A 13845-nucleotide genomic window follows, 5' to 3' on the forward strand; every position below is an offset into this window, starting at 1 on the left:
GAAATGCCCCATGTTTGATTCGGCAGGTAGCAGATGATTTAGTCTACGATGGAGGTGTGCCTCTTGAAACTCTATGATTTAACTTTTATGAACTTGAATGACTAGGAACTCGTTTTGGTGGAGGATTTCTTCTCATACTTTAATTGAGTGAAGGTTGGTGGACTTGCGGTCTTGGGGACAGTTGAGTGAGGTGGAGTTTTAATATGGGGAAGCCCTTGGTCTGGAAACTTTGTTAGTGGTCTTTTGGGGCAGGGAACATGATTCGTTATAATTTTTGGTGATTGAAAATTTGATCTAAACGGGCGGGTACTATTTAATAGATGCTATATGTGGAAGAACGTTTTGTTTATTGGTATCGTGAAAATAGTTTCCTCGTAAGCGGCCTTCCTTAAGTATAAGGAATCTTAATTTTCATTTAGTTAGGTTTCCAAGTATTGCAATAGTTTGGATTATGCTCATTAGAGGATTGTGATGGTTAGTTAATCAAAAGGGGAAGCTGCTAGTTCTGCATCTGTTGTTTCTTTGGGGTCTCATATTGATGCTGGGATCTATCAGAAGTAGAGAGGTTTTGTAAGCAGTGCCAATGTGTTTGTTCTTGTGTTTGTGATTCACATGGCATTAGAAGAATTGTAGCACTCTGAAGTATGCTAGTCATATGGGTCTAGGGTAAATTCTGCTGGTGTATGGTTCCAGCAGGCCCATTAGTCCTCAATTTCCTATTTCTTTAAGGATTAGGTTATTTCCTGTTTTATTAGGTTTACGTCTTGATCAATCACACGTTATGTACCCTTTCCACAGATTTAGTGATTGAATAAAATTGATGGAACTTTGCTTCTCTCTAGGTTTGTGTGATTTCTAGAATTCCTACTGGTGTCATCGCATTCTGTCATGGAGTTAAAGTTATTAAAAGGATTATTCTCTACATTTGTTATTTTGGAACCTTTAAAAAAGTTTGTTTACTTATTTATGGGGTGGTTGTATTTTATTTTGTTTTGTTCAAACTTCTCTTGGAGATGCAGTATGAAAGTGGGGTTTACGAAAAAACGGGTGTTTGAGGATATTTCTTACTATAAGGAAATCAATTAGGGTTTAATCCTTTTTCTTTCCTTGGAGAGAAATTTTATAATGCTGGCCCACCTAAGGCAGCTTCTTAAGTAGGTTTGACAGTAGATTTGTAAGCAAACGGTGGAATCTGTAAGTTACTTTTTCTCTGTTTGGTTGCCCCCTACCTTATTAGAATTGCTTGGTGATAGTAGCTATTGTTGGTGATGTGTTTGTGGAGTACCATTGAGGGTTTCATCACGCTGTGTGTCTCAAGAAAGTTTGTGTTACCTGTTTGCTTGGACGATGAAGAGTCTCACTTTCATTTTCTGCTTTTTATTTTTCCCTGTCCGCGTTGAAAAACTTATCTTATTTATGAAAGTGAATTCGTTTGGAGAAGTGCATGGAAATGTACATACGATCCCCATTTTTGAAACTTGATCCATTTTTTTCCTTGTTGGAATCAGAGAGGTTGATACGATAGAATGAAGAAAACTTTGGGGGATGCCTCTTCTGTCATATGAAACTCATATTTCAAACATATTAGAGAGTGAATCAGCGTGTTACTGTGGTACTACACCAGATATTAGTGAGGTGGTTTCAGGTGAAATGTTGATTCTGAGTTCCTTTCCTAGTTCAATTGAAGCTGCTATATTTTGTGTATCTAACCATGGGTTTCACGATGTCTTATGTGATTGGATGCCTGGTGCTGAAACTTGGCAGATGTGTACAAAATGCGATGATCATTGCAGCTGCAGAAGAGCTCAACCAATCTCTGAGGGAAACAAGAATTTTGATGATTCCCGCCCCTTGATTTTTCCAAGAAGCTCTTCCCAGCTTTCAGCAGTCACCATGTCAGAAAGTTCTGCACCTAATTTCGTTTATAAAAGGAGGAAGTTACAAGGAAACCGTGTCACTGTGTTTCCAGGAGAGCGAGAAAACACTATAAGTGGTGATTTTTTTTCTTTTCTAAATTCTGAAGCTTCTACAGTTGCTGCTAAGGAAGAACTTGTATCTCAATTACACCATGAAACTGAAGCTACTCGAGCTCATTTTGTAGCTCCTCGTTCATGCAAGAGAGTTGGTCATGTTTTAAATTCAGAATCTTTTAATGGATGTTCTGCTGGTGAGGAATTAATTTTCAATGAAGCACCTAAAAATAACGTGCAAAAACTTTTAGAGGTAAGCAGCGTGAATGATAGTTGCTCATCATCAAAGTCAAATATGGAGCATGTTTCAACTTCCGCAAAGACTGAAGTAGATGAAACAGCTGAGTGCTCCTTTTCTAGTGCAATAGTTATGGAGGCTGTGGGAGACCTGTCTGAAAAGGATCTATGCATCTCTATTCTTAGAAGCCTTGGACTGCTTGGGGATTCTCAGGTTACCACGATCGGTGGTTCTGCTGAAGACATTGACACCATTAGCGGTGAAATCCATCACCGGTCATGCAAAATTTGTAGTCGTTCTGGAACCACTTTGAAAATGCTAATTTGTGATCATTGTGAAGAGGCATTTCACATGTCATGCTGCCACTCCCGTATGAAGAAACCACCTATTGATGAATGGTTCTGTCATTCTTGTTTGAAAAAGAAACATAAGATTTTACAGGAGAAAGTGACATTGCCCAATATCACGAGTGTCATGAGTAGGGAAGCATCATCCAAGGGCCAAATGAATCCCATAATGTTAATGTTGAGAGACATTGAGCCGTATACAACTAGTGTTCGGGTTGGTAAAGGGTTTCAAGCGGAAGTTCCTGACTGGTCTGGCCCAACAAATGGGTATGTTTGTTCTGTCATTTGCTCTCTTAACTCTTTTGATGCAGTTGAAGTTTATATGTTGCCTTCACTAGTTGGATGGATATCCTTGTGAAAACCGCTTGCTTTCCTTGTCTCTCTTCCTTTTGATTAGTCACTTTTCAAATGATGTACTATGAAGGTAGCCACTATGTGGTTTATATAGGAGGGTAGGGTAAGTAGTTTCATTTTGGTTTTTGTGCTATGAATCCTTGTTTTCAGAGGACTTAGCACGCCAGGTAGGACAGATCTCATTGCTTGTGCTGCTTGTATTCCTAAACAATTGGCTGGCTGTCCTGCATAGGCACCTGTGTGGGATCTTTTTTTATCGTGTGTTCTCGTAAAGAAAATTTTCATAATCTGCCTTTCCTAACTCTGGTTTGAACCTTATTTTCCTTCATTTTGCATGTTACTTACAACTTACAAGTTACAACTTCTGTTATTTTGATTTGATACAGTGATATCAGTGGCATTGGTGAACCTTTGGAACTAGATTCGTCGGAGTATGCTAGATTGCATGTAAGTCCTTGATCTGTATTTGTATATGTAATCGGCTTTTTCATTTGGCATGGGAAGTTTGGAAATTCTATGGAGTAATGACACATCTTTCCGTTGTAGGGGCTGAACTGCAATAAACCTTCTAGACATAGCTCTATAGGTAATTGGCTTCAATGTCGAGAAGTTGTAGATCGCACAAATGGAACTATATGTGGAAAATGGCGCAGGTAATTAATTTATGGCTTGTGTTAATGCTTAATTGGAACCTGTGAAGGTCGTGATCTGATTATTTTGTTGGAAATTTTTCTGACAATATGTATAGTACTATATTTGAGTGAAATTACTTTAACGGAGAACATGAAACACCAATATGAATGGATGCTTGCTGTTTGACTTGTCAGTCTGAACTCTGAAGTTGTACAATTATCTGAGAGAGAACTCCAGTCCAAGACTGATGGTTCTTTAGAATTTAGATACTGGAAGAACGCATCGAAGATGCCCTTCTGTCCTTTCCTGTCTGTCGAGGGGTTCTCTCTCAGGGGGTTTTTGTCGGGTTTTCTTCGGTCTTAGTGATTGAAGATTAACTAAGACTTGACACAATGGCACTGGATCACAAATTCCAAACTCCAAACTTGTTTTCTCACAAATTCCAAACTTAATTCATATAGGTAGCTCTAAATTGTTTAAAGTTACACCACAAATCTGCTGGCTGGATTCTTTTTTTATGGCAATTGTCTTGAAATATGCAAGTACACAAATTAGTTCATGATGAGTTTTTTGGTATCTTGATATATTACCTAATACTTATGATCTAAAGTTGTTTTTATCGCTTTTTTTGATCGCTTAATTGCTTTTCTACTTTTGTTCTTGATTATGCTTGACATTTTAACAATTTGGAAGATTCTTGTATATCAGGGCTCCTCTTTTTGAAGTCCAAACTAATGACTGGGAGTGCTTCTGCTCTAACCTTTGGGATCCAAGCCGTGCTGATTGTAATGTGCCTCAGGTGGACCTATCACTGACACTCTTCATGTCTCTGTTTATAGACAACGTTTAGATTTTTAGATCGTATCATATGAAACTCTTAGAACTAGAGTAGTAGCAAAAAAAATGGATCACAATTTACACTGCTAGAGATATAGATGGTTGGGATTGCATCACAATGATTGTGCATCTCAACTATCCATATCGAACCTGCTGAGGGTTATTGGGATTTCATTCAGTCATTGGATTTTGATTAAACATGACTGAGATGTAGTCAATAGGGTATCAAGCACTTCACTATTGTTTTATTATGTCAGATAATGTATTTTGCTTCCTTCACTTAGGTTTTGTCTTTGTTATATGCTTTCTTCACTTCATTATATGCTGGTCTGTCTGGTGTCCATCTTTAAATCTAACGTTATCTCTCTTCTTTTGTGTCTGGCTCAGGAACTGGAAACGGATCAAGTTCTAAAGCAACTGAAGTACATTGAGACGGTATTTTCCAGGCAGTTGTTCCAATAAATAAGTTTTTGGATATGTTAGAGTTCATTTTAGTTGTATAGTATGATAAGCAAGTAGTGGTATGTGGAACCAAGAGTACCTCTCGAAGATACGAGACAAGAGTCTAACAGACAATAACTTTACTAAACTAAAGAAATTGCTGACTTTTAAAGGACCCAATGAACAAAAAGGATAAAGAAAATAGGTTTACACTAGAGTTTCCAGAACAACTATGTTGTAGTGAGTTTCTGGCATATCTAATACTTATACGCTGTTGCATTGTCTCACATTAGCATGCTTTTGTTGAAACAATTACTTGAAATACTATTTTGAATTCTTATATATGCATAATGGCTCGTAGGAGCATAATATATTGGTTTACCTTGTATGATCCTTATGGTTTATCTTTGGGTTCTTATTATTTCTTATGATGTGTAGCTGAGGCCGCGGTTATCTGCTAAACAGCATGCTTTGGATGGAACCAAGAGTGCCGGTGAATTGAAAAAGCCCATAGTAGGTACAAAAAGTATACAAACTCTATGATATGGTGAGAAGTGGTGTAAAAGCGTGTATAGAACCTGGCTCGTCAGTCATTGAACATCTTATATATCAAATCGAGTTAGAAATTTTGACCACAGTTAACTGGATTATGGTTTTTGTAGGCAAGCGCACGAGCCTCTCTCTCTCTCTCTCTCTCTCTCTCTCTCTCTCTCTCTCTGTGTTAAGCCTAACTTCCTTTTTAAGTTACCAGTGTTTGTTGTTTGCACAATGTGACAAGTCATTGCTGCATCAAGATATAAATTAAAGTGGTTCTTTTTGAGGTTGCAAAAGAAACTCTGAAACTGAAGGTGCTTTTGTGTAGTCCAAAATTCAGGGTGGAGCTCCAACGGTTATGAAAAGAAAGCAAACGATTCTTCCAGTGGAGAGAAACTGTTTGAGTAAGGTAGCTCTCACATTCGACGGGACTAGTGTGGGATCGGGTGGATCAAAACACGTGGATTGACGTTGGTAGGGAGAAAAACTTGTCAGACCACTACTTCATATAAGAGTTGTTCCAGTTAGAATCGCCAAGTCATTTTCACATGTCATTTTTAGCTTATCACATCCTCTTTATTTATGGTTATCAAATTTAATAAATCAAACAGAATCAACGGTCAGGATTAAACATGAGTGTGTAAGAGGCTGAGGCTGAGGCAAGTCATTTGATTTAGTAATGAAAAACTGGAATTTTTTTTTTACTGTTTAACTAATTGCCCCCAACAAGAAAGTAAAAAGAAATGTATATGTTTTTTTTTTTTATTAAGAAAATGATATTCCAAACTATTCTAATCTATAAAAACAACAATTCGAACTTAAAAACAAGGGGTGATGACATAACCTTAGCCGACTGACCATTCACATTTGATCTCTAATTATATGATTACATGTTTAACTTGTTCCCAGTCTTTTTTTTGGCTTTTTTTAAAAAGAGGGACAACTGAACGATGAATGCGACCTCTAGACTGCGACAATTTCACACAGAATGAATGATGAATGCACACAGTTGCGGCGTCATTCTACTCCTAGTTCATCGTCTTAACTTCAATTTCCAGTTGTATAGCAGTGTGAATCAAAACATGCAATCACTATTGCGTACCCTTCTCCATGCTTCAGGATTCATGAGAGAGAGAGAGAGAGAGAGAGAGAGAGAGAGAGAGAGAGTATTCTTGCACAACAAGCAAAATGATAAACAAATAAATTCTGAAAAGACGGGATGACTAAGGTAAAAAAAAATGCTATATTTCATTCAGAAAAATGACAAATTATCAAACCTTTTCCTGCAGTTGTGCTACTGGAACATAAATCACAGTGTGTTCATGCAAGAGAGATTTATTCGATTTCTGCTTTGCTTTCACATTTTGCAATTTCAGTAATTTCTGTCTCATATGTTCTAGCCTACCTTTGGCTTTGCATAGTCTCTCCATTTCCAGCTCTGCAGCTCGACATCCATCTCCACCGCCTCCAGCGATAAGGTTCGCCCGCTTCTCCTTTGTTCTTGTGTTCATAAGCTTCTTCAAGCTCACATCATCACTCGACTCTTTTCCATCCTGTATGAAAGCAAACCAACACATGAGTCAACTTTGTTGTCAATTAATATTTTCAGCAGAGGTAATTAGTAGTAATTATAGGATATGAAAACTGTAAACGTCTCTAACCTGCCACTTTAAATTCAATGAAAAATAAGCAGAGACAGGTATATAATCTTTAATCCAATACAGTGAAAACAAAGGCAAGTCATAACTGTGAGAAGGTTAAAAGAAGATATAACCATGTGAACTACTTGAGGAGGCAAAGACGAGGTCCCGAAGAATTATCTGATATCCAGAATTCTTCTTCCCACAAAACCAGAGTTTTGAGAGATAATTGGATGAGAAGGTTGCTTGCATGTATGCAAAAGGGTATATGATTTGAGGATTGTGAAATTGGAAAGTCAGGTAAGTGCAGTTGGTTTCTATTATGGTTTTTGGATAGAAAACACGAGATGGCAAATTTCCGGAAACTCACAAACCTTATTCTGAAGGACAAGGACTACATAACTTCAGGTATATCCAATACATTAAGAAACCAAGCAAAGATCATGACGCAAATTAACTACTTAACTATTTTACTGATAAAATCATGGCTGCAATGACAGCCAAAACATAATAACCCTTAAAATAACCGAAACACTAATGGCCCTGGGATTTGTGAATAAAAAAGGCGCAGAAATATTCAGAAATTTATTTATCTATTATGACAGGCCAAGACCTTGTTGCTCTTTGAAGGTGACCCACACGAAGGGGCTTTCTGTTGACTTTTCCTCAAAGGGCTACTTAGTGATTTTAGATGCTTTCTCCGGAAAGCTGCATTAACATTCTTTGGGGAATGGACCACAGTTTCAGCTAAGGTATCGTCATCTGAATCTGAAGCCATGAGATCCGCAGCTTTTCCAGTATCATTTTCATATCCTGGTTCCTTGGAGATTCCAGGAGTAAAAGTCTGATGGTCTTTACCACTCACTTCCTGTTGCACAAAAGATCCATCAACATAATTTATTGAGAGACATAAAATCTCAGGAGTTGAGATTTAAGATCCTAACGCTCCATGACTAATTCGGACCAATATACTCTTTGTTGAAAAGATTTCCAACTCCACATCAAACATTTGATTTAGTAGTGAATTAACAAAGAGGCTAAAACAGATGAAAAGAAGAAATAAACAATGGTAGAATTGAAGAAGTTAGGCGTATAAGAAAATACATGGACTAATAGCTCACCTTTCTGGTTTTCAGAGCTAAGTAACGTGCGTTCTTGAACCATTTACTAACCTGAAAATTGCAACGTTAAAGTTATTAAAACGATGGATAAGGTAATACGCTTGTAGCCATCTAATATCCGCAAATACTACAAAACCATGCCTACGCATTTTAACATTCCTTGACTCTCACACCAAAATCCCAATAACGTAGAGTCCAGAAAGACAATGTTTTTGACTGGACGAAAAACATATCAATAACTTCCAAAATATATTTTCCGTTATCCAATTTGGCAAGAAAATAAACTCATACTGAGCAACAAACTAGTTGATGGTTCAAGAAGGCCCAAACAATCTATAGTTAATCAATCACCATTACCTTCTCGGGATTAAGGCCCAACTCTTTTGAAAGATTGTCCTTGACAGCTCTAGAAGGAAGTTCATTCTCAGAAAACACTTGGCGGAGCTTCTGGAAAAAGAAATTACAGCAGAAGGTTTTAGTCTAGGAAATACAGATACGACCATCAAATTTAAAATAGCTCTGGCGGAAGCATTATGAGTGCAAGTGAAGAGAGACAGATGTAACCACACAGAGAGAGAGAGAGAGAGGGCAAGTTCTAATACCTCTACTGCCTTTCGAGGAATTCGGAAGCAGGATCTTCTAACTTGCGTATCAGAAGAACATATATTTTTCACTTCTGTATGGTCAATATCTGGATTTCTTTCGCTTTCATAGAGAGTCATAAGGGTGCTGGCTGCATCAGATTCTTTTTCTCTTCGCTTTCGTTTAACAGGACCCCAGTCTTCATCATCACTGATTTGTTCGAGCAAAGGACCATCTTTTCCAAACATTTCCTTGTAGGAAAAAACAAATATGCACAACACAGTGAATATCGGATCATCACCTCAAAGAACCCCATTATTATCCACAAGATATTAATTTTACAATAAAACCCGTAGGAATTAATATATATATATATATATATATATATATATATATATATATTGATTTAAGTACGATACGAGCATTTCATAAGTTGATTATATCTAGCCACATTTTATTGCCAAAACATCCACAATCAAACATATAAAGACTGGCAACAAGCAATTTCCATGTAATATCATTATCTCAAAATTAATAAATATCCTTGTGCCAGACCCAAAAGTGGAATAAAAGTAAAGATTTAAAGGAATTAAGGAATTAAAGGTCATACTACTATTCAAAATTTACCAAAAACAAGTTAAAAAAAAAAAAAAAAAAAAAAAAAAAGGAAAAATTTGGGCTGGTATACTCACATCATATAACTTCTTATAATCAACACTTCTTCTCTGTCTGCGGCCAGAAACAACTTCCCCATCAGTAGATTCATCAGAACCTACACTGACATCAGTTGACAATTCCTCTTCTGATACATTGTCATTGCTGCCTCCCCTGCTGATGCTGCAGCTGTTCACATTCCTCTCTGGTTTATAATCATCATCTTCAGAATCATCCGAAGGCCATTCTTCATCTGGATTTAATAAGGAATTCTCACCATCTGGGAAAGTGGCTTCTTCCTTGAAGACATCCTGTATTACATAGAGAGCCATTAGTTACAAGAATTATTAAAGCAGCAAAACCAAAAGTAATTGGGGGTGAAAATTTGACATTTCTCAATGAGTTAGGCAGTTTCTAACCTGCCAACCACTGTTCATCGGAAAGCAAGTCCCAAGGTGAGCATTGACTAATTCTAGTATTTCCATTTTACAATCGCAAAATTTGCAAAACCAACCCTGCTCTCCTCGAGGAACTGTAGATTAACAATTGAACTTAGAGGTAGCTTTTCCGAAGAAAATATGGTTGGTAAGTCACCAAAGGGTCCAAAGAAAATTCCAAAGAGGTGAGAAACTTACTATTTTCAGTATCCAAGGGAGGATCAAGACATTTTTGGTGGAATGCACAATTGCATGTCCCATCACACAGTATAATATCATTATCAGGGAAAGCTTCGTTCAACTTGCACTTCGCACAGAATATCTAATAGTAACAAAAAAAATGGAACATCAATAAGCATACAGCCAAGATAAAGAGGTATTAGTGGGCCTACGCTTGGGAGCTGTCAAGAGAATCCAGACCTTAGCCAAGATCACAACTGGGGATTCCAAACAGCCCCTTTCGGCATACAAAAAAATAGTAATCTCATGTACTTACATGTTCATGAGAAACAGATCCATCTGGAGCAATAAAAGAATCTGCGATGCTTCCTACTGAGCTCAGAGAATCCAGTTGTTGAATGGCATCGCGGATTCCAAGCTTGCAATTTAAAATCTGCTTATTGGCTCTCTGCAGTTCCAATTCTGGCCTAATCTTTTCTCGACTGTGATATAAGTAAGAAATTAAAATAATTAAACCGCAGAGCCATTTGCTATAGAAAGGAGGTCAAGAAAACAATGCACATTCTAAGCTTAATTGATAATCATCACTTGATATTAATAAAAACAATTGAAATTTTATTCAAATCAGACACTGCAATGTTTTCAGTTAATTTGAGTACATCAAATCTACCAATTGAGCTTCCTGCTATTAAAACGATTGAAAACGTAAATTCAATGAATAATATCAAAACATTAGCTTCTACGACCATCCAGTCTCCTCTCCTCTTTATTAAGATTCTATTTTAACATAAATACCATTGCTTTCAAACCAAGTCTACGAAATTTCATTACTCTTTACCTATGTCTAGCTTACATACTAAATCATTAAACAGAAATGTGTGATATATAAAGCAGAAATTGGGAACTGAATAGATTTTAAGATAATCTTACATACCTCTGACCCTTCCAACCTTCACCGGCATAAGCATCAATAAGGTTCTGCTCCAGCTTTATTTTAATCAACAGGTACCTTGTCCTCCTCTGCAGGCGAGAAGTTTCATCCAACTCCACCTTATCCTTTTTCGGTTTCTTCTTTCTCCTCCTTTTCTCCCCCTTCTCATCAGAGCCATTGTCTGATAACTTGTGGTCCTGAAGTTTCACTGAAGACGGCTTTTTGGAAGAATCTGTATCATGCACTTTATGAAATTCTTTTCTACTCATCAATTTTTTGTTAGTATCATTATTCCTTGACGTTGACGCTTTGCTTGAAGAGTCGGCACCTCTCTTCTTTGACAAGGCTGATGCGATAATAGTCTTGGACGACTTTGGTTTTAGTTTCTTAACACGGGGAACCTTTCCGCCTTTTTTAAAACTTGGTGATGAAATCAGCTTCGCCACGGAACTGGAATAACCAGATTTCCCGGACTCTTTGAGGTTTGATTTCTTTCCAGAACCACGCATATTTTTAACCAATGTATCCATACTGAAAATCCAAACACAAATCAGAATAGCATTGACAAAGCAAGTTTTCTAGCACCCTGGATTTTAAACATATTCGACAAAGTTAATGATCAAAATTGTGGAAAGAAATTCCGAATTTGCGACAGCGAAGTGAACAGAGTGCCTCTTTACAAAGTAGATTAATTAATTAATTCCTGAACAAAGAGAACAACATTTTCAAGAAAGAAAGAAAAATATAGCAAATTAATCAATGAAACAAGGTGGAGTCAAATGCAATCATCTTTTCTGAAGTGGTATATCATGAATTAATCAGAAACAAGAACTGTGATCTTCTGCCTGCCGATTGGAGGATTTGATTTGGTTGAAGAAAACTCAGATCACAAATTTCAAAGATTGGAACAGAGCACCAAACATTTGAGCTTCAAACTGACAGATAAAGAAGCAGAGAGATAAAGGTAGAAATGGAACCTCACCTGAAAAAGAATGGAGATCTCTATCAACTGTTGGCCTTTGAAGCTGCTACAATACACACACACCTATATATATATATATATATATACTGTATATATACATTCATATATACAAGCAAGAGCTTTGGAATTGTAGAGACATTGATGGGTTTTGGAGTAATTGCTCCAAGAATTTCAAATTTTGATAAAAAAATTTGGGTTCTTTGGGGTTTTTCAATGGTGCCTTTTGGTTAGTACTCGCCGGCAGGTTTTGTTCTCCCCGAAGCGCCACCCGACGGTCTCTTTCTCTCTCTGTGAAAGACTAAATAGTAAATAGCCTTCCAGTTTTGGAATTCTCGATATTCGATTAAATCAATCATATGCGGGTGATTAATACAAGCCACCCATTTAGTAATACTAATATTCTTCTTTATTTATAAATGAAACGTCTTAGTACTAGCAGCATTCTATATACTTTGGATTGAGACAATGCTATACTACATGTTAGAGCTTGGGGGTGGGCATCAAAATGACCCGATCAAATCAATCAACCCAAATCATATTGATCAATTTGTGACCAAGAAAAAAAAATCAAACAACCTAAACATCCAACCAAACTTATTTACTTTTGGTTTGGTTTGGGTTTGATATTTTTAAAACCGACCAAAATCAATCTGAACCGATCTCATATCCTTTAATTATTAATTAATTTATTTTATACATGTAAATTTATTTTAGGTTATTTAGCGGCCCTACCATACACATTATAAGTTGTAATGATTATTAACAATTAAGATATTTATATGTATTTTATGTTTATGTGAGGTTATAATAAATCGTTTGCTAGCATGAAATTTTATTTAATTGAAACTTAGTTCTATCTAACTTGATGAACTTTTTATGTTACGAAAAACTTTCAATCGAATTGGAATGCATGAGATGTGTGGACGTTTGGAAGATTAAAACTCTTGAAATATTGAACATTTTTTAATTTGTGTTGAATAAGCTTAAACCAACCGAATCAAACTGATTAACAATGATTTGGTTTGATTAATTTTTAATGTTGGAATTGGACAAAGTCAAACCAAATCGAACCATTAAATACTAGTTGGTCTTGTTATATATATATATATATATATTTTTTTTTTTTTTTTTTTTGTGTCAAATTGAATCAAAACGATCTGCGTCCACCCCTATTAGAGCCCCATCCTTCAACTTTATTTCCCCCTTTTTTGGTAAATTACCTTTTTTGATTGCCAATATAATAGCTCTAAAAAAAGCACAATAGTTAAATTACCTTATATACTCATCTCCAATTGGAGATGTTGAAAATGCAAAATGCCTTGAAGCAGACATTTTACATTTTTTTGGAGGAAAACTCATTTATAGTGGAATGTAAATTATTCATCTTCAACAAAAGATTATTTACATTAAAAATGAGATTGCAAATTTACATTTCTCTCATTGGACTAGATTGTATATTTACATCTCTTGAAGATGTAAATATAGTTTTTACATCTCAAATTTACATCTCTTCATTAGAGATGATTTAAGGGATGCCAAATATAGATGTCATATTTCAATTTGATGGCTCATGAGGCAAATTGACATGTTGCTATCTTTACATTTCACCCAATTTTCCAAACTCTATTATTTTGTGTTTTCCAAGCAATGGTAATAAATATTTACAAGAAGAAGAAAAAGCTAGGGAGATCAGACCTCTCTAATAAAGGTGAGACCTACTTATATCGATGGGTTCTATCTCTATTAAAGAGTCAATTCACATGCAATATGTGGATGCAGATTTCGTCCCAAGATAAAATGAGGAAAATTGCACCTGCAAAACAATAATATCATTAGCCTAATTGACAAACACCCTTGAGAAAAAGGAAGGGAGTGTCTGCTAAAGGCCCTCTGATGCGTAAGTAAAAAATAGAACTACTCTTAGTTGAGCGCTTCCAATTAAACTACTTTTGTCACCTGCATGT

At 36.3% G+C, this 13845-nt stretch overlaps 2 protein-coding genes across 2 annotated transcripts; one reads left to right on the forward strand and one right to left on the reverse strand.

Annotated features, from left to right (window-relative positions):
* The first annotated feature begins 1623 nt into the window (after window positions 1-1623).
* Window positions 1624-5457, forward strand: LOC137730555 (uncharacterized). Its single transcript, XM_068469537.1, has 7 exons — window positions 1624-1645; window positions 1765-2822; window positions 3296-3356; window positions 3456-3562; window positions 4251-4341; window positions 4767-4814; window positions 5259-5457. The coding sequence occupies exons 2-7, from the start codon at window positions 1765-1767 to the stop codon at window positions 5361-5363; spliced, it is 1470 nt and encodes a 489-aa protein (XP_068325638.1). The 5' UTR covers window positions 1624-1645; the 3' UTR covers window positions 5364-5457.
* Window positions 5458-6471: 1014 nt separating this feature from the next.
* Window positions 6472-12237, reverse strand: LOC137732075 (pathogenesis-related homeodomain protein-like). Its single transcript, XM_068471371.1, has 11 exons — window positions 11882-12237; window positions 10903-11430; window positions 10285-10450; window positions 9987-10110; window positions 9771-9883; window positions 9390-9662; window positions 8718-8948; window positions 8473-8562; window positions 8116-8166; window positions 7608-7862; window positions 6472-6907 (listed from the first exon to the last, which is right to left on the reverse strand). The coding sequence occupies exons 2-11, from the start codon at window positions 11427-11429 to the stop codon at window positions 6626-6628; spliced, it is 2112 nt and encodes a 703-aa protein (XP_068327472.1). The 5' UTR covers window position 11430; window positions 11882-12237; the 3' UTR covers window positions 6472-6625.
* Window positions 12238-13845: the final 1608 nt, after the last annotated feature.

This window comes from Pyrus communis, chromosome 4 (assembly GCF_963583255.1).
Source record: "Pyrus communis chromosome 4, drPyrComm1.1, whole genome shotgun sequence".
In the NCBI taxonomy this organism is placed as follows: domain Eukaryota; kingdom Viridiplantae; phylum Streptophyta; class Magnoliopsida; order Rosales; family Rosaceae; genus Pyrus; species Pyrus communis.

Bases quoted from the DNA above. Each gene is read 5' to 3' on its own strand.
- LOC137732075 (XM_068471371.1), bottom strand. From the start codon at position 11,429: ATGGATACATTGGTTAAAAATATGCGTGGTTCTGGAAAGAAATCAAAC. The intron at 10,451-10,902 runs GTATGTAAGATT...CTTATATCACAG, and splicing joins GAAGGTTGGAAGGGTCAGAG to TCGAGAAAAGATTAGGCCAG. The intron at 7,863-8,115 runs GTGAGCTATTAG...TTTGTGCAACAG, and splicing joins TAGCTCTGAAAACCAGAAAG to GAAGTGAGTGGTAAAGACCA.
- LOC137730555 (XM_068469537.1), top strand. From the start codon at position 1,765: ATGTGTACAAAATGCGATGATCATTGCAGCTGCAGAAGAGCTCAACCA. The intron at 2,823-3,295 runs GTATGTTTGTTC...GATTTGATACAG, and splicing joins TGGTCTGGCCCAACAAATGG to TGATATCAGTGGCATTGGTG. The intron at 3,563-4,250 runs GTAATTAATTTA...CTTGTATATCAG, and splicing joins ATATGTGGAAAATGGCGCAG to GGCTCCTCTTTTTGAAGTCC.